The sequence below is a fragment of the Eucalyptus grandis genome, chromosome 1 (assembly GCF_016545825.1).
Source record: "Eucalyptus grandis isolate ANBG69807.140 chromosome 1, ASM1654582v1, whole genome shotgun sequence".
NCBI classification, from domain to species: Eukaryota; Viridiplantae; Streptophyta; class Magnoliopsida; order Myrtales; family Myrtaceae; genus Eucalyptus; species Eucalyptus grandis.
In genome coordinates this window covers 20,557,288-20,580,974 of record NC_052612.1, presented here as the reverse complement: position 1 = coordinate 20,580,974, position 23,687 = coordinate 20,557,288, and the positions used below count along the sequence as shown (strand labels likewise).

At 41.0% G+C, this 23,687-nt stretch overlaps 3 protein-coding genes across 4 annotated transcripts; 2 read left to right on the top strand and 1 right to left on the bottom strand.

Annotated features, from left to right (window-relative positions):
- Nucleotides 1-3,662: 3,662 nt before the first annotated feature.
- LOC104452854 lies at nt 3,663-4,667 on the bottom strand. The gene is made up of 2 exons (XM_010067347.2): nt 4,499-4,667; nt 3,663-4,351 (listed from the first exon to the last, which is right to left on the bottom strand). Exons 1-2 carry the CDS (start codon nt 4,665-4,667, stop codon nt 3,663-3,665), a joined length of 858 nt encoding a protein of 285 aa, XP_010065649.2.
- A 4,837-nt stretch (nt 4,668-9,504) lies between these two features.
- Nucleotides 9,505-16,610, top strand: LOC104420493 (protein LSD1). Of its 2 annotated transcripts, none has more exons than XM_039310663.1 (7): nt 9,505-9,759; nt 10,913-11,026; nt 11,637-11,750; nt 15,469-15,581; nt 15,881-15,958; nt 16,077-16,145; nt 16,251-16,610. In XM_039310663.1, the coding sequence occupies exons 2-7, from the start codon at nt 10,915-10,917 to the stop codon at nt 16,290-16,292; spliced, it is 528 nt and encodes a 175-aa protein (XP_039166597.1). In that variant the 5' UTR covers nt 9,505-9,759; nt 10,913-10,914; the 3' UTR covers nt 16,293-16,610. The 2 variants fall into 2 exon arrangements, with proteins under 2 accessions (XP_039166597.1, XP_010030655.1); XM_010032353.3 differs by having other exon boundaries at nt 9,508-9,759; nt 11,622-11,750.
- Nucleotides 16,611-17,314: 704 nt separating this feature from the next.
- On the top strand, nt 17,315-18,601 carry LOC104420600 (CASP-like protein 1B2). Its single transcript, XM_010032438.3, has 3 exons — nt 17,315-17,609; nt 17,830-17,953; nt 18,114-18,601. The coding sequence occupies exons 1-3, from the start codon at nt 17,374-17,376 to the stop codon at nt 18,351-18,353; spliced, it is 600 nt and encodes a 199-aa protein (XP_010030740.1). The 5' UTR covers nt 17,315-17,373; the 3' UTR covers nt 18,354-18,601.
- Nucleotides 18,602-23,687: the final 5,086 nt, after the last annotated feature.

Below are 23,687 nucleotides of genomic sequence, written 5' to 3'. Positions count from 1 at the left end.
AAAATCAATACAAGGGAACTCGATACCCCGAGAGACGAAGCGAGTGGTGATTTTTGGCTTGGTTTGTTAGTCCTTGCAGCGAAACCGAAATCTCCAGCAATTCCGGTGTCGGTGAGCAACTTCCAAAGAAAGTCCGGGCACCGCTTAGCGAGACCCAGATTTCCCATTGAATTTCATCCGAATCCAGCGAGCGAAGCAGTCAAAATTTCCCCACCGTCTGGACCTTGAGGAGGGTACATGTAGCAAAGGGAGTTTCCACTTAGTCATCATCCTCCACCATAGATCTTGGTGCATATATATAAAAAGAAAACAAAGAAAGGTGTCTCCTAATTGTCTTTGCAAGTTCCTAGTGTTGCGGGCATGCCGAGAAGTCTATGTCGTAAGGCCGGGAGTTAGCCGTGCACCTCCCCACCGCCTCGTGAGCCATCACTTGTCTCAAATCATCGAGGCATCACCGTGAATCCACCATCTCGGCTGCTGTCCAAGCCGAACCTCTGTCTGCCGCAGAGATCGCCACCACGATCCACTGTTAGTTGTCATCCACCACCTTGTTGCCCACCGATTGCGATCCCGGTCCAATTGTGCAAGGTCCAAATTTGGAAATCAATATCGGATTAGGTAAAAATTTCGTTCTATTTGATTTCCGAATATTTCATTTCCTCATTTGAAATATCCGTTGATGCATGTGATGGAAATTCCCGATACGCTATGATGTCCGTAATTTCGAGTGGCCTTTCAAATTAGGAAATCTTCCTAATTTCGCAACGTGCATATGATTGATGGTCCGATTTCATGCTCGAAATACGACCCGCAATCGCACGGAAAAATCACCAATCCGATCTCACGCTCGAGATACGATTCGTGATTTTATTTAAAAATTGGCCAATCTAATCTCATGCGCGAGATGCGATTCGTCAATTTATTTCCCTAAATTAAATGGACATGGATGATATCTTGCTTGATTTGGTGCCATGCTTTCTTGATGCCTCTATTTGATTGCTCCCATAAAAGAAAAACCCAAAAATATTTATTTGAGTTAGGTTAAATGCATGTTAGGATATTACTGGTTTTAAGGTTATGTTGCATGTTTAGGACAGGAAATTTATTTCGAATTTCTTAAATAAAAAATCCAAAAAAGCATTCATTTAGGATGTTAGTTTTTGTTTAATTTAAGTTTCATGTTTAATTATTTGGCAGTTTTAATTTCGAATTTCATAATAAAAAAAGAAAAAATTAGAATTAGGGCATTCTTTGCACGTCATTGCATATTATGATAGATTGCATGCTTATTAGGAAAATAAAAATGTGCACGTCATATAGAATTAGGTTCATACAATGCACGTCATTTAGTAATTTTTGGTAGGTTCATTTAATTAGAAATTGCCCGTCATTAGATTAATTTAGATTGCATGTTTAAGTGTTGCATTTCTTTAACTTCGAATCTCATGGAAAATACAAAAAAAATTATTTTTTAGAATAAACCCATCTCATGCTTCAGGATAGACTACATGCTTATTTATGTCATATCACTTAGATCATATAGCTAAGTCATGTCGTCATGTCATATCATTTCATGTTAAATTAGTGGCATGCATTGCATAAAGCATGATTCTCTTAATTAAGTGAAAACAAAAAAAGAAATTGCGTGTTAATTAGAAATCATATTTAGGATTGCTGATGTGAATTCCAAACTAACCATGCAGATGCTTTCATTGCTATAAGGTAAGTCCTGCATTTTATTTATTTGCTTTCTTGGGTGTTAAATTGGTGGTTTGCGCACCTGTGTGATCACCTCACATGTTATGAAAGTAAATTAAAATTGATTCAAACTGCTTGCCAACATTTTTCGAAATAAAAAGAAAGGTACCGAAAGGGCGTTAAAAAATTCTAGCGTAACCAAGTCCCCGTACCCAAATCTCTGGTTCGTAGAAGTAAAGTAAAACTCCCGTTACTTTACTTGGGTTTCTAATCGACTCACCAAAAATAGATTAGTGGCGACTCCTAGTTAAAATTCAATGGCATGTTAACAATTCAAACCTAAGTCGCGAATTGGTATATGGGCTTGGGAGAGCCCGAGTTAAGTCTAGGCTTAACAATCCATTAGCCAAACCCTAGGTGGTTCACACCCCGAAAAATTGGTTGCGACAGTCGCCAATGGACTCATTCGGTATCGAATCTGGGGCAAGTGTAAGAAGCCGACTTGGATGGTCTCCACTGTTGTCGTGGCATGAGGCTGCTGATGAAAAGGCGAACCAGGGGATGTTATATCCTCCTCGTCCGACGATGCAAAAGAAACCGCGACTTCCGACTCCAATCCATGATCCACGTTGGAGGAGAGAACTGGGAGTTGTGTTGGGTCTGCTGTGAGAGAAATGATCACCTTGGGGGGGAGCACTGGATACCCTTAGGGCGCGTTTGGTAATGTTTTTGTTCAAAAATTGTTCTAGGGAATAGAAATAGAAAAAAGTGTTTTGTCCTGGGAACAATTTTTTACCGAAAAGATGTGTTTGGTAAATTTGTTACGAGAATAAAAAATGAATAGAAACACGTTTGGTAGATTTTATTCTTTTTTGTTTCTTTTAATTTTTAATATTTTTATTTTATTTTTCCTTTTTTCCTTTATTTTTATTTTTCTTCTTTCGGCCGGTCGCGGGCTCGGCGATCGGCCGACGGGCCGGCGACCTCGGCTAGGGCTTGCCGACCCCGGTGAGGCCAAGCCTCGTCGTGGTTGGGCGAGGCTCGGGCTCACCTTGGCGGGCGAGCTCGGGCTCGCCCGGATCCGGTGAGGCCGAGCCTCGCCGGTGGCTGGGCGAGCTTGGCCTCACCTGATCCGGCGAGGCCGAGCGTCGCCGGGGCCGACGAGGCTCGGCCTCACCAGATCCGACGAGGCCGAGCGTCGCCGACCCACGACGGCGTCGCCGGCCCTTGACGGCGTCGCCGGCCGGTCGCCAGCCATGGCTAAGGCCGGTGACCGGCCAAAGAAAAGAAGAAGAAAAAAGAAGAAGAAAAGAAGAAAATAGAGAAGTGTTTCTCGAGCAAGAAACAATTTTTTTTTATTTCTCATTTTTATTCTTTTTGTGATCCGAGAACAAAAAATATGATTTTGAACAAAAACGCAAACAAACGCGTTTCTGTTCTTTTTTTGTTCCCGGTAACAAAAAAACAAATTTTATGTTCATAAACAAAAAAAAAATGAAAACATGCAGGCCCTTACCGTCTTTCGAATAGGAGCGGGTGGAGAAGGACCCGCTGCAGGCGGAGGTGGATCAACAGCCGGGGCTTTGTCTCGAGAGGGCTGTCCATCCATAAATGTAGGAGGAACTGGGTGACTCCCACACGAAGGGGACGTGATTTTTCTTCTTCCTGCCCTTGACCTTCTTCCAAGGCTATTCCTGGGCGGGCTGAGGAGGAGCACCCACCACCGGAAGATCCTCAGCCTCTAGGGGAATGGACAGCAACGGGATTGGAGTGGACTAGACTTGAGCAGGGCCAAATGCGGACTAAGGAGGGACGGATTCGACCACGGCATTAGGCACAACTAAACCGAAAGCATCAGCTATAGGAAGGGGAGCAGTTGTCTTTTACGGATCCAACTCAACCACAACAGAATGGGAAGGGGCGGCCAACGAAGCAGGGGCGGGTCTGGCCGGGCGACGAATTGACTATCTTGGGTTGGAGGTGCGCCCATCAGCATTTTGTTCGCGTGGGGGGGCTCGACAGTTGTGGCCAAAAGCTCTGCAATCCGGGCACTCAGCTGAGAGCCATTCATATTGAATGTCGATGGTACGAGAAACTCCCTTCAAGACGACTTTGGCCGACTCCACTCTTGGTTGATTCGCCGTGATCTCGACACATATTCTTGCAAAGGATACTATCTTCATTTGATTAGTCCGCTGATCAACATAGAGAGGCTTCCCCACCACACTTGCAATGGCGCTCATTGCCGGCACCGTCCAGCATTCAAGTGGTAAGTTTCGCAAACGGATCCAAACCGGGATGGTGGATTGGTCTTCTCTTTTGAGGTCCATAAGAGACTTCCATTGCCTTAGAATGAGCGGCACTCTAGCGATGGTCATCGGCCAATTTTCAAGGATTTTCCTCCTAACCCCAGGGTCCAAGATTTGGAGGAAGAGAAATCCTTGATCATTGGCGAACATCTCTTCGAGCTTGGAGCCCCAAGTCTTCCTCAAGGATTGCTCCATCAAACCGAATAGGAGTTTCCTCCTCCCAACTTGATAACCCACCAAACAATCATGCCACTCCGGGTCCATGGCATCAAGGGCTTCATCCGAAAGGTTCACCACAGCCTCTCCATCCATAAATGTAGGAGGAACAAATGATAAGTCGGACCCTTTTACCGCCAGCCGAGTCACATTTGCCCAAGAGCGTGCTGGGGCTTCGTGGTGACTAGCCGAAGGCTGCACAGGGCGCTTGGAGGCCGACCGCATGCGACTTTTGCCTCTCAAGCGATGCGGCCTGGAGGGCAGCACCTACGGACCTTTCAGCTTGCTCCTCGAATCAGCTTCACCAGATGAGGAAGCCATAACTAGACAAGGTTGAACCGACGGCATAGCATTGCCAAGAGTGGGCTTCAGATGCCCCATAGAGTTGACAGCCGAAGATCGACTTAAAGAAGCATTAGCGGCCAGAACAGGTTTTGTAGACATTTCTACAAACAGCTGGACTGTATCCCACAATTAACTAGAAAACAGAACATCGAAGGCAAGGTAACGAATCCACCAACCTTCAGAAAACAGCAGCAGAACACACTAAGCATAACCGCACCAAAAACGAATAGACACCAAGTGCATCAGCGATAAACGCAAGGGAGGAGGGAGAACTAACCTGGGAATCGAATTCAGTGGAGACCGTTCCAGAATAATCTAGGAAACTATCACCAAAGAAGAACCGAACAGCCAATTTGCTCCCCTCAAGTCTGCAAGACAAGGCCGAGCAGCTCCAGACGCTCGTAGACCCACTCGCGCGCGCAGCTCCTTGATCAAACAGATCTCCACACCCAGCTCAATCCAATCGAAGCCTTTCGAAGGTTAGGAAGGACTAGGTGAGGGGAGACTTTCCTCCAAAAATCAACCGAAAGCACCCATAGGAACTCCCAAATGGAGTAGAAGACCAGCCAAAAAACTAGAGGTGAAACTGGGCAGAAAATCGGAATCTAAGGTAGTTGATTTCTCTGAATGTAGACCTTCATTTGCGAAACTGTTCGGTAGAAGTGAAGAGGGGAGAGAGATGAAGCTTCCCTCCAAAAATCAGCTCAAAAGCTTGAATTAGTTTCATCTCATTTTCTTCGTGTGCAGACACCGAACATCCAAAATCAGATGAACAATAGTGACTCAAAACCTTGAATCACCAAAATGCACATGCACTAATCCCACCAAGAATCAACCATTGAATAAATCAATCAATCGGCAACAAGAAGGGATTAATGTTAGAAGGGGTCTAATAACCTAGACTTTGAAGATATGGCAATCGGAAGCAATGATGACCCAACTTGAAGATCCTTCACAAGATTCCTTGCCTCTAACATTCTCTCTCTTCTATTTCAAGCGGGAGCACAAAGAGTCAAAAAAATCTGTGAGTGGGTGAGGTTAGAAGTCGAATTCCATTTCTCAGCTGGTAGAACATATGAGCATGAATCTCTCTTTCAAATTAGTTGTCCTATTGTCGTCTACCTAGGAGTAAGATATAAACAGACCACCAGATGATGCTGGATCCTTTAATCTCTTCCCCTTCTCTCTGTGCTCGATTTCCACCCTCCTCCTCTTCTTAACCCAATGCCTAATCGCACCGCGTCCTCAGCAACCTCATTGTCTTCCTCATGTGAGCACGGAATGGAATTGGTCAACCTCCCCAATTTTGCAGCAACCAATTACAAAGACAACTCGTACAAAGAGGTTTGACTGGTCGGGAGCCTCAACCACTCCCTTGAATAGTGAACCTCTGAATCTGAGCACTATTTCCAAAGTTCCAATAGCCAAACCAGAGAGAGAGAGAGAGAGAGAGAGAGAGAGAGAGTTCACACCTCGAGAGAAGAAAAGCTACAAGAAAAGCTTTCAAGGGAGATGAGGGTTGACGCAGGTGGAGCGTAGCGGTGGCTACATATGCCAAACCTGCTGCGGAAGCTCCTTCGAAGATCCTACTGCAAAGCAAAACCCTAGAATGTGAGGAGCAAAGAAGAGGGCAACGGCGAAGTTGACGAGAAGGCGCAATCATCGACGGTGGCGGAGTCAATGAGAAGGAGAAGGCACAGTCATCGGAGGAGAAGTTGGAATCAATTAGGGTTTGATGTGTTTGGCTTTAGATGAGAGGATGTATTTATTTCATTGTTTTGGCTCAATAACGTGTTTTGGGGCCGAACAATGTTTCGACCCTACCCCGACCCAAAACATATTTATTTACTTGTTTTATAATCATTACCCAAATAATATTAAGACTCGAAATATGTACTTAATTTGTTTCATGTTCGATTCGTGTTTGGGTGGTGTTCAGGTTGGGTCGAGTCGGGTTTTGGACACCTCTACCTACAAGGCCTTTGCTTCTATCAATGACGATCAATGGCCCTTGGTCGAGGCCCAACAACCCATGCTGGCTCACCCCCCCTCTCATCGGTCCCTCCTAGTGATAGTGGGCCGGTGGCAACAGCAACAAGGGCTTTCAACCCTACTCCCCCGACTTTTTTTTCTTTTCTTTTTTTTAATTTAGCTTATTTTTTAGACCAAAACAGCATTGTTTTAGTGTTATACTTCATGATTTAGCCACATCATCACCACGTAAGAGAGATAATATATTTTTTTTTTAAAATCACATTAGTATTTTCTGTTAGCCAAATTGAGCAGAGTTAATGAAAATGCTCAATTGAACTAATTTGACAAGTTTTAGGATTTAATTATATTTTTGGCAAATTTTACGACTTAATCACACTATTATGACAAGTTTTAGGATTTTCAATGAACATATAACTTGTTTCATTGCTAAATACAATGAAGTTATTCGTCATATTATTCTTTGAAACAACTATAGAAGGAAGGCTAGCTTGATGTTATTCACTCACCAAGTGCCATATAGGCTATTTTGCAGCCAAGGAACTATTGGCTTGTGACATATGACTCATTCTCTCCATCTTTTCAAAAATATGAACATGAATCCTAAACTTAGTCACTTTCTCATGCCTAAGAAATCAGTTGTTGTTCCTAAAATGATAATGTTATTTCACTTGATGAACTAAATGCCCAAGCTAAATTAGGCGTGATATGATCTAATACGAGGAAGCTATTCACCCTATTATTCTTTACAACAACTATAGAAGGAAGGCAAACCTAGTGTTATCCGCTCACCAAGTGCCGCATGTGCTATTCCGCGGTCAATGAACTATGGGCTCATGACACATGACTCACTCTCTCCATCTTTCAAAAATCTAAACAAAAACCCTAATCTTAGTCACGTTCTCGCTAATTCGCTCACCTTACTCTTGCCTCCTTATTGTGGTCTCACTCTCTCGCTAAACTCTCGCCTAAGTCACTCACATCCCTCCTGCTCGACTCTTGTCTTCCTATCTTACTCTATCTTTGGCCTATTGCAATCGCATCTCATCAAGGTAAATATCCGAGTGTTATGTTTTTTCTGAGAACTTGCTAAAGCTAATGGGGCTCCCGATGGACTTGCCTATTCAAAGTCTCTTTGTGGTTTGAAATTTGTTTCTTATGCTGCTAAAATGTGAATAACCTTGGCTTGACCTAAGGTAAGAACTCGTATGGTGTTACTATCATGCTCTACTTAACATTGTACATTAGTTTTTGTATAAATCTTTCGGGTCAAATACTTCCATGCCGTGCTTCAGCCATGCAAAGGACACTTGGTTCGGCTTCGTTTATGAGCAAGAATGCTTGAAATATCTAAAGAAATCGAATTATTAATGAAAGTTTGAAAACTAAATATGCAACGGTTTCATTAGCCCACACCGAAAATTGGACAGAATGGATCATCTAATCAAGTCTAATTCTAAGGGGCACTAGTCCGGTCTCAGTTCCTGAGTGGGAAATAGAACATCGATGATAGGGGGCACTTGACCCCTATCATCCAGTCAAGTTGAGGTGATACTCCGCTAATTTTAAGCTCAACTCAGCTCTCATATTTTGTGCTTGAAACTTAACTTAGTATTGACATCCCCAGTTGAGCTTAACTTGAATAAAAAAGGCTTGGAATACTTGATCTTGATTAGGAGTGTGCAAAGGAACTAAGAACCATTGGGACTACCCAAGACTAGATCGGATCAGCCCAAAATAGGCGTTTCTTATGGGAACTAGTCTAGTTCTCAGTTTAAATTGAAACCGATGAGTACCAATCCGGTTTCCAGTTCTAGGCATGAACTACCTTGCATTTGTCATTTACCCTATAGTCTTACTTGCGTCTCACAAGCAGAAAAATAGTGAAGATGGTGCGGGTGGTGATAGAGTTTCACTTTGATGGAGGCATTTTGGTGGTGATGGATGAGCTCTTCAGGAGATATGTAGAGATGGTGCCAAGAACGGGGCCAAGAACATTTTAATGGTTGTTTCTTTGACTAGGATGGAGGCACCTTAGTCACTTTAAGTTTAGTCCACTAAATTATGGATGTGACACAATCGGTCCAATTCAACTTTGAATAAGAAAATATATCTCACTAGTGTAAACATGAAATTTTATACAAGTGATCTTACTACGTTTGATTTGAGGATTATAACTATTCATTATCTAAAAAAATCCATGGTGTTAATGCCACTCATGTAAACTTTCTTTTGTATTAATGACGTGGAATGTAATTACTCATACTTTCTTACGTTTTCCAAATCAAATTAGCTATAGATACTTTAGTTTTGCATCAAATCAAACAATGCCATGCCGAATAGTGCACTTCCATGGGACCGATTCAATGGACCCAACTAGGAACCGAACCAGGTTGGTAGTCTGATTCTCGAATGGATTTATGAAATCAATGGGCAATTCCCAATTTCAATTTTTCGGAATTGGTCATTAGTGGGCAGTTTCCAGTTCTAGAATGGGAAGTGCCCGCCTAAACCATACTCATCCTTAATCTCAACTTCACTTGATAGCGATAATTTATTACGAAACCGAAGCCCAATAAGCTTGAATAATTTTTCTTGAAATTGTACTTGTGTGGTCAAACTATATAATATGAAGAATTTATGCGTCTAATTTTTTCTTCTTCAGATTACGCTCGTCAATCTCTCGAGTTGAGTATTGGCGAGCTCGAACTCAACAAAGACGCTTGAGTAGCTCCAACCGAGCTCGATCGAGAGCCAGGGCGAGTCCGACCTTGGAAAAGCTAGTAAGCCCAAAACCAGAACCCAACCGATGTGTTGGCCCAACACCACCAGGCCAGGCCCATTAAAAAGCCCACAAAAAATTCTCGAACCCATCATTTGCAAAAACAAAATAATAATAAAAATAAAAACCTCCTCCTTTGTCCAAGTCCAACAACAACAACAAAGCATCAACAAATAACAATCTAATCAAGCGACGAAAACCAAAACGCGCAAGGCGAACGGCACAGGCGCGATCGGGCCAAGCGAGCGTCCCCCCAGGGAATTCAGAACCCAGCCGCCGCGCCCCGCCGCCGGCAGCCGCCGTCTCCGGCGCCCCTCTCCGGCACCTCCGACGCCGCCCGCGTCCGGAGCACCCTCGACCCTTCGATTCGGAGGCTGGTTCGCTGAGGCTCGAGGCGACGCGAATTGTTATCGATAGGTAAGCCGGAGACGTTCGGCCTGATTCGTCGGTTGCAATTGTCGAACGCGAGTCGAAGGGTCTTTGGGTTGTCATTGGGAAATGGGGATTGCGTGGATTTTGATAATTTTCGCTTGTGAAAGGATGATGGGTCGTTTGATTTTTGGATGATGGGTCGTTTCTGGAGAAGGCCGCCGGGGTTCCTCGCGCGCGAGGTTTCGGAATTCGGGTTCATAGTCATGCTTCGGAGGCGTGGAGGGGATCGCGATGGCGGCTGCAGCGGCCTGCATCAGCCGCTGTGGGCGTGAGTTTGGATCTTGCCGCCATCACGGCCAATAGAGGTTGCGGAGGAAGGCGGCGGGCGATACGGCCTCTGTTGGGCCGCTGCTTGTGGTCCAATGATAAGGGGAGGGCCAATTGGTTGTGGGTTTTGCTGGGGAAAGCCTGGCATAGTAGGAAACGTTAACAAAAATTGTCTTTTGAATTGGTCGAGTCTGATCTGATTCCTGGATGAACTAGCTCACGAAGATATGGGACTATGAGTATAGCCGAGCATATGACATGAAATTTGCTGCATTGGGATTCACATTATACTTGTTTTTGCTGCCGGTTTTTAGCTGCTCGTTCCAAGAGTGTTTAATTTCTTCGTCGCTTATTGAAACAAACCAAATGACTATTTTGTGAATTGCTCTGTTGATGCAAGATGGACATATTTCAGTCCTTTTTCTGGCCAAAATGCGTTTTTTACCCCATTATTATCTGTACCTCAGGATCATCACCTTAGGACAGTGTCTGGTTTAGTCGGATGGTTGTGGTTGTTGATGTTAAGTGTGAAAGAAACTTGGCCTTTTGACTTAGGAAACTAATGTCGCATGAGAAGGTTTTGCTTTTTTTTTTGTAGTTCTTCTCTTTACTAGGCCAAGTAGTACAAAACCACATACGAGTATGAATTATGATGTTTTCATATATGTGCGCATGAAGTTCATTTCTATTGTTATGCATAAAGTGTAAAAGTTTGGGAAGTTAGGGGCCATTCCCATTCCATGTTGATATCCTGATCTAAAACGTTGGTGGCAATGCAGTTTTTGTCATAAAATCACATCGATGCATCTTGAAATTGTTTAGAAGCTTCTAATGTTTACTTATGTGCAATCCTGGATCCTCAACTTTGCAGCTATGCAGAGTCAACTTGTCTGTAATGGCTGTCGAAGCATTCTTCTTTATCCAAGAGGGGCTACAAATGTTTGCTGTGCATTATGTAACACAATAACCTCTGTTCCTTCTCCTGGTAACTCTTGTGATCTATATCACCTCCAGCTTACTCCTTTGATGATTTAATTAGTATTGATTACATCAGCACATACCTATGTTTTTTTTTTTCATAAGCACGACCTATCTCCTTGTGAGTGGTCTGCAACATCCTTCTCCAATGTTATTCTATTTTACCTTTGTAATTTCTGCAACCTTTTTCAACCTCCCAATATGTGTTTTTCCTTTTCAGTCTACTACACTTTCAAAGATTGTAGTAGTCCACCCTTGCCTTCCTTTTTACTTCATCACTTATGGTATCGAGTAAAAGCCAGAGCTCTTGGTGGTTTGACAGACATACTAGATATAATGGACCATGAGTTTGGATCTTAATTTTTATGGGACATCATTTGTGAGTTCTTGAATAACACTTTCTGCAACTGAAACTGAACTTTTATTTTTTGCTTGGTTGCATATAGAACCTAAATAATTGGTGTAGTGATGCTCTCATTTGTCCCATGACTTGTGTTAATGTGCGTATGAAAATGCCTTTATAATGTTTAACTCTCTAGTCTCTATAGGATCTCATCGGATTCTGTATGTGGTTGTGTTTGGCTGACTCTATTTGCACACAGCATATGTAGGTGCAGATATGGCCCAGCTTATATGTGGAGGTTGCAGGACACTGCTTATGTACACCCGTGGGGCAACCAGTGTGAGATGCTCCTGCTGTCACACTGTCAACCTTGCACCAGTTACACCTGGTAATTTTTCATTAAACAATAATTAACTACCTCTAGTGCTTTTGTTGAAATTTCCTTTCTTCAAATCATTGTCTGCAATGCTGAAAAGTTCAATTTCCCTAAGTTTCAACAATGAAGCTAAGTGTGATGTTGGTTTGGAGTAGAAGCTTATATTAGCTCCTTAGCCACATTACGTGTCAAATACCGATCTCATTCTCCATGATTAATTTTGAGATGATAAAATGTTGGCTTTTGAGTGGCCTTTTGTATGTCAGAGTTCACTTAGGATTATTGAGCATTGCATTACGCATTACTTGGTCTTTTTCTAAGTATATTGCTAGAAGAGGTTGAGGAACAATATCTAATTTTGGCTCTGATATCTGGATTATGATTGACTTTACTTCTTCAACCTTTTCTTGTTGGAGTGGATAACTTTTGTTTTATTTTGGTGGAAAGGAGCAGCCGTGAAAAATATTTTCTTCGTTGTGGCACAAGATTTTGTAGTGGTTGAAGAAAGAGTAGGAAATATGAAGAAAGATTCTGGTAAACTGCTCGGGATTTTTGAGATCTCATGAAAGAGTCTAATGGTTGTCTCTTGTTGAGATATGCTCAAAATCATTTCAGTCTCTTTATGTGTGCTTTAGAATCTTTGCAACATTTGGAATGTGGGCTTTGCTCATTGTGGGGCTCTTTACTCCCCATGCCTGTCACATGCGTAGGTGCTGAGCTAGCGTATTATCTTTGTCACTAGATAAACCATTTTTACATTCTATCAATGTTTTGCAAGATGAAAATGAGAGTGGTTTTAACATTTTTACAAGCTTAAAATTTGTAGGGTTCTTTATTCCCCATGTCTGCCACATGCTTAGGTGCTGAGCTTGTCTATTTTTTTTCCCCCCGACAATCTATAAACCATTTTTATGTAGTATATACATTTAGCAAGATGATGAAAAACAAGCTTCATAGTACTGAAATTGGACTAGTAGCAGTAACATTTTAGGGAGACTCCATCTTTATATCTATATTTTAGAAATTTGGGGGATGCTAACTTTATTTTACTGTTGAGTTCTCATTGGTTCATTGTCCAAACCTGACATAGACAAGCAGAACCGACCAGAATTGTCTCTGTATGGTTGTTGATTTGGGTTTTTGAAATGGCATAATTCTGTGGATGAAAGAGGAATTTATTAAGATCTTGAGATTATAAGTGAGGTATAAGGAGAAAAATACTTCTTTGGCATCATACATTGATCTATTAGAATTTAGAAGTAAGATCAGGGGTTTTTTTAGCCTCACACAATATTGTTTTTTATTTCATTTGATAGACACTATCAGCTTCATTGTGGTGTCCATGGCATGGATTATTCGGGTAATCTAAGGCCATGGTTCCTGAAAAGAATCAGACCTAGGAGGGAATTTTGATTCTGGTCCAACACCTATTTAATTTGGTAGGGGTGCTTTGAATCTTGAATCCCCATTCTGAAGGAATTGAGATTCCTGCTCTCTCCCAATAAAACAATTCCTCCATTTAACCATTGATTGAACACTCCTTCCTAGGCTGATCAAGAAAAAGTTGTGTAGAGCCAGATCAAAGTGTTGGCTAGGTAAGCGTCTTATAGTAAGAGGAGTGGTTAGTTAGGGTGCGTTTGATAACGATTCTGTTTTCGGGAATAATTTTTTATCAGAAATGGTATTTTCTGTTTCTGTTCTCGGAAACAATTTCCGAGTATAAGAATGCACTTGGTAACTGCACAAAATTTATATTCCCGGGATAAAAATGCATTTGGTAGAACTGTATAATTTTGTTTTTTTTTTTTTTTTTATAATTTTTAAATATTTTTATTATATTTTCCCTTTTTCCCTTTTTTCTTTTTCTTTTCTCTCCTTCTTCCTCCTTTGTGGCCGGTCGCCGGCCACCGCTGTGGCTGGCGAGCTCACTGGAGGCTCACTTGGCCACCACGATGCTTGGCCTCGCCGGCCTTGCCCTGGCGACATTCTGACAAAGTTGCCAGCCCTCGTCGGCTGGTCGCCAACCATGGCCGGGGCCAGCGAGTGGGCAAAAGGAAGAAGGAAAGGAAAGAGAAGAAGAGAAAAGAGAAGCAACGAGAAGAGAAAAGAAGAGAGAAGAAAAATTGTTCCTAGGAACAAGTTACCTTTTTCTACTTCTTATTTCTATACAAAATCTATAACTTCTTGTTTCTGTTCCAAATCTATTTGTGGGAACAAAAATTTTACCAAACATGTTTCTATTATTTTTTCATTCCTTGGAATAAAAGAACAGAAATAATTGTTCCAGGGAACAAAAAATAGTTTTTGCCAAATATGCCCTTATGAACCCTGTAGATCTCTTCCGCCTCTAATTCCCTCACATTTTTAATGTTGTCCTCCCTCTCTTTTCAAGACTGTTGGCCATGTCCATCTGCATGACTCCATACATGTAGCTTTTTGCACTGCTCCTGCTTCTATAAACTTTCTAGTGGATTTCAGTTGGGTTTTCTTTTTCCTATTGCCATGGGTATGTCTTTTAAAAATTGATGGCTTTAACAGGTTGACCCTTTACAGCTTGAGATCAGACCCTGTTCCATCCAGTTCACATTAGATAGGCTATTTAGAAAAGTGGACTAGACTCTATCCCTGTTTTCAGTCTTGTTAAGATAAATGCTTGATATTCATTATGGGCTTGTTCCCTGACAACTTAGGCATGGTATCAGAGTTTTAGGTCAAGAATTCTAATCTTTGCACTCCCTCTTGATGTCATTATATGTGTTGATCTCTTTTGTCCTTGTGCTGTTTGATATATTTATCTCTGCAACCTATGTTCCATGCGGAAGGTCAGAGGTAAAGAAGGGAGAGTAGCGAGACCTGTTGTTATTGAATAAGTTTGTTCCCTGACAACTTAAGTATCATTTAAGTCTCTATGAGTTTGTCCAGATATTTGTTTGTTTCTGTATATCCATCTTGCTTCTCGAGATAGTTAGCACAGATATCATGGTAGCTGTGAAATATCAAATTTGACATGTATGACACAGTTAAATGACTTGGAATCTCCATGCTTATAGTTGGTCATTTTGGAGTACATTCTGGAAGTCCCGTGGAGTGTTTGAGTATGTTATGCGACTGGAAGCTATGATAGATATGCTAGAGCTTGGTGAACTTGTGGTTTACAGATGATTATACAATAATACATGGTTTTATGCACTTGGCCTCACCTGTGTTCAACCTTATCTCCCTTTATTGGTCTTTCATTTTTCCTGGAGTCATAAATGGTATTTGCAGAGTTTTGCGAGGAATACTATAAAGGCTGCTGCTCAGAGTGGATCATCTTCTCCAGTCATATTTTATTATTAGGGTCTATCAAAAGTAGTGCGGTTATTTTTATTATCAAGATATATGAGAAAGCTATCAAGGTAGGTGGACAAGGTTGAAATGGGCAATGGTTAGATGTTTGTACAACCAAAAAGAAAAGTTCCTGGGTGATGATACTTGGCTTTTATTTTCTATTGTCAGCAGTGTGCAATATTTGTTTCCTGTAATAATAAAGTTTCTATTCAAAGACCCCATTGTTGTAATGTGCTGGTTTGTCCCCTAAAAATACTTTTAAAGCTTTGGTTTCTATTGATCGTCTTGTTATCCTGGTTGTGTGACCTGATTGCACTTATTTCCTTTGATGCTGTTTCCTCAGTTTGTCTCTTGCTCAACAACTTACATTGTTTCTTTTGTCTTGGTGACTCTGAAAAAGCTTCCAATCAATATGCTCATGTAAATTGCGGAAACTGTCGGACGATGCTGATGTATCCATCTGGAGCTCCATCTGTGAAGTGTGCGATCTGTCAATTTATTACTAACGTTGGTGTAAGTATCATCAGTTTTCCTGTAGTAGTTTATGGCCTCTATTCTCATGTTAGTTTTCACTTTATACTGTGAATTCTGGCTTTTGGAGTTCTTGACTTCACTTTTTCGTGGAACCAATTGCATGGGGTTTTCCTTATTAATAATGGGAGCCTAAATTTTGTTGTTTTGTCATTGATCAAACTATTTGTCCGTGGGCTATTGAAGCTTCTCTATGGGGAAATGTCATTTTGAGCATTTTGAGGGTTTAAACAATTGATTCTCCTAATATGCGCCCCCTGACACTTTATATATTTTTGCAGGCGGGCAATCCAAGGGTTTCTGTTCCACCACAAAGAATCGATGGACCACCGTCAGGGACAACACCGTCTACTTCAACGGTATGGTTTTTCATCCATTTCCTTTCTGGTTAAATTATCGCATGATCTTGCAGTTGCACCGTATTGAGCTTCGATCTTTTGATGTGACTTTTTCCCATTTTCTTTGTGGTTCAACCAGTCAATGCCCCAATCTACTCAAACTGTAGTGGTTGAAAACCCCATGTCCGTTGACGAGAGTGGCAAACTGGTAATTCCGCAAATCTCCGCTTATTTCACAGACCTCATTTTGGTACTCTTGGTGCATGAATTCCTCTTGATGAAACGAAATGAATGGCCAATCTGGATGTCTCAGGTGACTAATGTCGTCGTCGGCGTCACAACAGAGAAAAGGTGATCTATTGCCAACAGTTGAATATGGATATGGAGATTGGTTGTGCATACCTTGTGAGAAAGACATTCACATCAGTACTGGAGTCCCCAGTACATTCAGATTCCTGTCGCTGTATTGAGGATCTTGTAAAACTTCGTCTTCATTTGTTTGGCCCTATGGTACTTGTAGAGTGAATAAAAGTCTTGATATTCCTACATGAGCTTGGACAAAAAAGGTTATCTACTTTTATCAGTTGAATATGGAGATGGATGTTGGTTTGTATATGATGTGGATAATAGCATTTTATATGTGTACTTCAAGCACATTCATTAGTTCCATGGATATCTGTTGGGCAGCAATATACACATGTAGAGTGAATGAAAGCACTAGCTCTCGAACTCTTAGTTTTCAGAACACTGATTACGTGATTCGCTAGGGCTTAATGACTAGAAAATGGTGATTTCTCCTTAATTACCGAGTGCTTCGAAGGCGCTGGCTAATGAATTTGAAGTTTTACTTCCACGTCAGCTAGATGTTACGCTACAAGTCGATCCCGACCTGCGGTCTTGGCTCTCTTGTCCTTACAAACGTGATTCTAATGTACCAGAGTCGAAACCTGTCAAGAGAGCTACCATTCGCCAAGCACAGAATCTGGTGATCTTGTTGAAGCGAATGCTAGATTACACGGGCCTCGATGCATGAAATTCAAATCCAACGAGTTGACTAAACCCATCGATGTTGGTCCCGAGCGGTTGGACAGAACATGTACGGGATGGGTTTTCCTGTTCTTGGCTGCATGTGTTCCTATGGACTGCAACATATCCCGTATAATGGAAAACGTGATGGACTTGCACAAAGATGTCTAGGGGAATTTTAGCATGAGTTATTATTTCTCAACTGCCATCAACAATTCAGAGAAAGGAAAGTTGGAAATGGTTAGACTACCATTGAACGCAGACCGCTTTGGCTCTATTGCTCTAGCTTTATGGACACAAACACAAAAGATCTTGAGTGATCTCCTATCCTATATAAACACTTCGCCATCTCTCCCATATCAGGCATTGACACCTCTCTTTCTCTCTATCTAATCCTCTCTGTTGCATCCATGGCTCTCGACAATGGAGCGAAGCCCGAGGCCGTGCACGACTCCACGCTGGTATCCAAGGCGCCGAGCAACCAGGTCCTGCTGGTGCTGAGGCTGGTTGCCTTCTTTGCGACGGCGGCAGCGACGATTGTGATGGCGCTCAACAAGGAGACCAAGACGATCGTCGTTGCGACCATCGGGAGCACGCCTATAAACGCCACCCTCACTGCCAAGTTCCAGGACACCCCTGCGTTTGTGTAAGTCATGCCATTCACATTGAAAACACTTTTTTTATGCAAAGAGGTAGGAGCCAACGAGACTGATTATCAATATCGACGTAAGCAAACACCAGAGTGATCTACAGATTTTGCAACAGACGAAACGTAGAACACTTCGTTTCTCTATGTGATCAGCTCAGGCTATTAGACTACCTTCACGCGATAACTTTCTCACGACGGATTGAGATATGCGTTGCAGGTTCTTTGTGATTGCGAATGGAATGGCCAGCCTGCACAACTTGCTCATGGTAGTCGTCGAAATCTGGGGACACAAGTTCGACTACAAGGGACTGCGTCTCGCGATGATCGCCGTTCTCGACATGGTATGCATGATCATGTCTGACCATTCTTATTATCAACACGTTCGTTTCATTTCACACCCACGTACAATTCATGTTTATCTGAGACGAGAGACTATACTTCGAGAGCATATCGCGTCGTATAACCATTGTGTAACAAGGGAAAACCGTGGCTGTGGAGCAGATGACGGTGGCTCTAGCGTCCGGAGGGGATGGCGCGGCGACGTTCATGGCGGAGCTGGGGAAGAAGGGGAACTCCCACGCGAGGTGGAACAAGATCTGCGACAAGTTCGGGACCTTCTGCGACCACGGCGCCGGCGCCATAATCTCATCCTTCGTCGGCCTGCTCCTCCTGGTGCTCATCACTGCGCTGTCCATCGGCAGGCTGGTGAAGCCAAGGCCTGCCACTCTTTCCCCCGTATAGAGAGAGCGAGAGAGATCCGGTAACCCGCGAGGCAAATCTTCCTCGGATCACTCGTCTCCCTTTTGGGCGTGGGATTGATGGCCTTTGTTTTGAGTGTCATGTTTTACCTTGGATCCTTTCCAATGTTTTCACCCTGTGTGTTCTAATAACAATGGTTTGGTGTTCAACATGCTTTTCTTTCCTTCAATAGTCTTTGTAAATGCAAGGTGCATTTAGTGCTGGGACTTGGCCGGACCGATTGATATGAATTTTGTGCATTTCGTAGAGTTGGTGAGAAGTCGGTGCGCCCTGATGAGGGTGGTCTGAATTCGAAAGTAAAATATAGGGACAACCCAAAAAACACAAATCAAATCAAAATGGCGTAAATTTGGCTCGTGATCGTTATATCTCGATATGAACTTAACAATTAGGTAACCTAACTAGCATTTCAATCATTCTTTTTTTTAGTTGATGCACTTCGACTAGAATCCGACCATATTTGTGGCGAATTGCATATGTGAAGCCGAGGGGCAGTGACGCGGCATCGAGACGGCGTGCCCGCATGTAGCTCCCGTCCTTCCCTTGCAGGAAAATCGGCCGGATTCCGGACGCATCGTTCCAAAAAAGGGATGAAATTTGGTTCGTTGGGCGATTGAAATCAAAATTCAGTGACCCGAAAACGAAATCTACTTTTTAAGTCATTTTACCAAATTCACAGAGATATTCGATGAGACTCGGAGGTATGTTATTAATGTTGCAGTCAGATTTTGGGGATTGCATGATACTTAATCAACATCATAATTAGTTGGATCAAGCCCAGTGAATTTCGGGACTATCTTAAGTATATTTAAGCCCACAATACACATGGACCTATATCACAAACATATTTTTCAGTATCCATCCATGTGTTCTATATAAAGCCCAGTTTTAAATTAATGTCCATTTCTCACATAACCAAAACACACCGATCTCATCTTAATCTCAATATATAGAATTAAGGATTAAATTTCGATATCTCAGGGCGATTACCTAACAAAAATCTTCTGATTTTATGAAGAACATATCCTAGGCTTTGAAATTTATATCCATAATATTTTGCTAGCTATCATCCAAATTCATTTCAAGCGCATACGAAAAAACTGTTTTTTAAAAAAAATATATATTGGAACGATTCACCTGCCAATTCATGGGCATTAGAGTAAACAAGCAACTGAGTAAGATCATTCTATCAATAAAAGAAAAATATGTGCTTTTCTATCTACGTAGGTGATTATAGAAAAACAAAAAGCCGATTGTTTCACCGGAATTTAATCGATGGCAAAATATCCTTCCCCAAATGTCTTTCAGCTTTTGATGAGAGGAGATGGGTTTTGTGGCAATTCTGGATAGTAAATATCCAGGCTGACAAGAAATAATTGCAAACCTTTATTTCGAACTTTGAACCAAATTGTACGTACAAAATGTGCCAGAATTCAATGAACGACAAAACTTGAAAATACAATCACTTCCACAGCAACACACGTACATGAATTGTGCCAGAATTTAATCAACAACAAAGCTTGACAATGTATAAAGATGTAATGCTGAAATTTCATCAATGACGCAATACCCATGATGGATATGCATGCTAGAATTTAATCGACAACGAAGCATCATGATAGAGATACACATTGAAAGTTAATCGACGACGCAAATCGGAAAGCTACAATTAGGGAAAAATAAAGTGCATGATAGTAAAGATCATTAAAATATATATTTTTTGATTGACTTATCGGGGCCCTCTTCAGTTGATAAGAATTTGGTATTTATGGACCTTCTATCATAATCGTCTAGGAGTAGTTCCTTCGTAATTGTAACTGTAATTCCACATCTATGAAAACTATGGTCCCATATTCCTAGTTGTCGATTCTTATCTTAAAAGTAGTTGTCCATCAAAATAGCACCTCGATCTCTCCATGTTTGTTTCCCATTGTAATTGTTCTCCACAATCTCCCCTAATGGGTCCATACATGCCTAAGCCTTGATACAGTCCTTATTTTGAATCAATCATCTTGCTCCTAAGTCAACACACTCATCGACGAACTCTGGTCCAAAAATCAGCAATCATTTGTCGTCACTTGTCCATATAAGAATGCTATAATGCATCTATTTCACAACCATTCGGCCACTAAGATAATGCCAAGAGAGACAATGGAGCTTTCTATACCCGTTAAACTGCCTTCCTCCTCATAGGACCAAAAATATCCAGATAGCTTATTCTCCACATTTTCTAATTCTTTTCATCGCTATGAAATATCACGGTTATGTTGATGGTTTCTTCAACTCCATTATCTTATCGGTTGTAGTCGAGATTGTTGACTATACTTTTGTCGGTTCCTTCACGTTATCATACATGATAATAACTAAAAAAAATGGACATTTCTGGTGCAAACACCAATATTCAGTACGGAAAAGCAAATGAAAGGATAGAATAAATCACCAATTTATTTGATACTTTTCAGATTTCGTTCTTGACATGAGAGATTCGGATGTCCCACAGATATTTTTGCATTTATATAGATCTCTTAAAGTTGTGGGGCTTGGTCACCTGCTACGCCTTTTCGGCACTCCAGCCCTTCGATTAATCGTATGATTCATCGATTATTCGATCTTCTAAACGTATGTATGCTGCTTTTGTTTCTAATTATTCGTCTTAAATCCATACTTTGATAGCCTTATAAATTATAATACCATCATTCGCGCAATGGGGTGACTCTATGGGTACATGAGCGCACGCGCGAATTTTTTAACTATGAAAGGAATGGTAATGTGAAGTGTTTTTATTGGGATATAACCCTAATGCATGGCAGATTAAAGTAACGGTCATTGTCAATGACGTATTAACTAACCATAATGACACACGGTGAATTATGTCGACCACAACGACATGGCAACAACTTAAAGTTACAATGACGTGACATACTATAATGACATGGCATATATGGTGTTACAACACTTATGATGATGTGGCAATCCTCGCAACTAGAGCTGTCAAACTTCTTAACTTATATGTAATGGGCTGAGTTATTAGATTGGTTAGTTATATTCAGTGAATGAATTATAAATGAGTTTAAAAATAATATAGGTGTTAAAGGGGCTTACAATTTATTGAAATCCAACTCATCTTTATAACTCTTTTTTCATTCTCTCTCGTTCACACTCAATCTCATGCTCAATCACTCTATACTCTCATCTTAGTTTGGGTATGGATTTTCATAAATTAAGTAGAATATGGAAGTGTTTTGATAACATGAGTCAGGTCAGGTATGATTTAGATATGGATCGTGTTGGCTATATTATTATTTTCACATTACCTGTAAATAGATTTATTTGGGTCAAATCATATTTGATCTGATTTGATTCACCGGTCTGACATGTCTATTGCAACATCGGGACACTTGCTTTGACACGTCATCTCCTCCCTCTCGATAATCATCAAATCACATTGGTACGTACTTACTTCTGTTGACCACTAATTTTTCTTTTAACATTTTTGGCATTAGTCAGATTTCGATTTATTTATTTATATATTTAATTTTTTCAAAAGCTGGAAGTTACCGTTCCAATGAGAGAGACCAGATAACGTTAACGACACCACCATCCTCGGACACCATTTCACATGGCAAATCAAAAGTCATCTTTGACTTGGGGATTATAATCTCTTCCCCACCCCCCAATGATTACGGGTAAAGGAACAACTTGAACATGATTAATGATTGATCAGAGAATCAACGGCCCACACGTCACTTCCCAATTTTTTATAAATTATAAAAATAGAAATTTGAAGTTTCCACATGCATTTGCATGTTCTTTTGAGCCTATAGATCTAAGACTTTCCCCTTAAAATGCAATTTTATTTTATTTTTCCTAATATTTCCCACATTATGGGGTCCCTTGATTCTTAAGTATATTACATGGGAAAAAGTACCCCAGCCATATGATCCCCTTGATTATTATAAATGGATTATTAGCTGTAAATATAATAAAAATGAGAATAATTACTTTTATGGCCTAACTACATTGCTTCTGATTTGCTTTTCATATTGCTTGCACTTGACCAAGTCCCATGAATGTAAATGAGAAGATTTTCCTCTCACAAGTTCATAATTCTCCTACCTCTTTTCTTTAGGTCTCTGAGTTAATATATTTATTCATTTGATTTGATTACCGATTATAAATCCATTAAAAAAACCTAAAAGTATATGGTAATCGAAACTACTTCCTCTTCTATTTGTTTGACTACTATACGATCTAAAACATCTAAATAGGTCGGACATAATAATAATATATACAGTAGTGCGAGAGCGTGCGTAATTAATAGTGCAATAGGTGTTATCTTAGATTATTTTTTCTCTAACGAATTAAGCCCACCTTCTCGACATGGCTAACAATAGATCGTTTACATGGGATAATGGAATCTGAATTCGACATTGTATATGTCGGTCAGACAACATTAAAGCATTCGTGATTGTGGAAATCAGGTCCAAACTTGCCCTAGCCCCTTCTCATCTATGGACTACTAAGAGTGTGATTCTTCAGTGAGTGCTATGCGTAAATTCTTTTATTTGATTCATCCATATTTATTTTCTCTTTTCTTGTAGCCTTCTTTCAACTAAGCCTGATTTCGGTCTCTGGTCATGTGAGAGAGAAATTAAAGTTCACTGACCACCAACTTGGAGTAAAGTACTTGGTGTATCAACCAATATTTACTTCTCTGTTCTCTAGAAATTCTTATCAAAGTTAAAATCTAACCTGTCAGTAGGCACTCCTAATGAGGACATTCAAGCCCTTTTCCCCCTCATCAAGCAACAGCAGACTGACATCTGCAAATTTGGGTTGCACTCAAGCATGAACTTTTTTAGCCATTGGTCAGTGGAAAAAAAGCCTATTTTAATCCAGAGATTAATTATTATTAAAGGATAAATCCCAAATCAAATCATGAAAATTTATGGCCCAATCAAAGTCAGAGATAGGTCAGTCGCTCCATGTAGGTTCACATGTGAAATTAAGGTGAGAGATAGACAGAGAATATTGAGGAGCAAAGGGTGGCACGTGACAGAGCTGACCCACGTGTGACCCATGTGAGTGGATGCAGGTCAAAAAAGATAGAGAGAGAGAGAGAGAGGACCAAAGGAAACATGTCCGCATACACCCTTTTAGCATCATTTTATCAAATAATAATTAAATAATTAGCAGACCCATACTCTAATTTAAAAGAAAAAATTGGCAGAAATTGTGGGAACATGCTTGTAATAATGACATTGTGCCAACTACAACTAGAGGACGACCAAACGTATCTTTACGGTATCCTATCAA

Bases quoted from the DNA above. Each gene is read 5' to 3' on its own strand.
- LOC104452854 (XM_010067347.2), bottom strand. From the start codon at position 4,667: ATGTCTACAAAACCTGTTCTGGCCGCTAATGCTTCTTTAAGTCGATCT. The intron at 4,352-4,498 runs GTCCGTAGGTGC...TGGCGGTAAAAG, and splicing joins TTCGAGGAGCAAGCTGAAAG to GGTCCGACTTATCATTTGTT.
- LOC104420600 (XM_010032438.3), top strand. From the start codon at position 17,374: ATGGCTCTCGACAATGGAGCGAAGCCCGAGGCCGTGCACGACTCCACG. The intron at 17,610-17,829 runs GTAAGTCATGCC...TATGCGTTGCAG, and splicing joins CAGGACACCCCTGCGTTTGT to GTTCTTTGTGATTGCGAATG. The intron at 17,954-18,113 runs GTATGCATGATC...GCTGTGGAGCAG, and splicing joins TGATCGCCGTTCTCGACATG to ATGACGGTGGCTCTAGCGTC.
- LOC104420493 (XM_010032353.3), top strand. From the start codon at position 10,915: ATGCAGAGTCAACTTGTCTGTAATGGCTGTCGAAGCATTCTTCTTTAT. The intron at 15,582-15,880 runs GTAAGTATCATC...ATATTTTTGCAG, and splicing joins AATTTATTACTAACGTTGGT to GCGGGCAATCCAAGGGTTTC. The intron at 15,959-16,076 runs GTATGGTTTTTC...TGGTTCAACCAG, and splicing joins CAACACCGTCTACTTCAACG to TCAATGCCCCAATCTACTCA.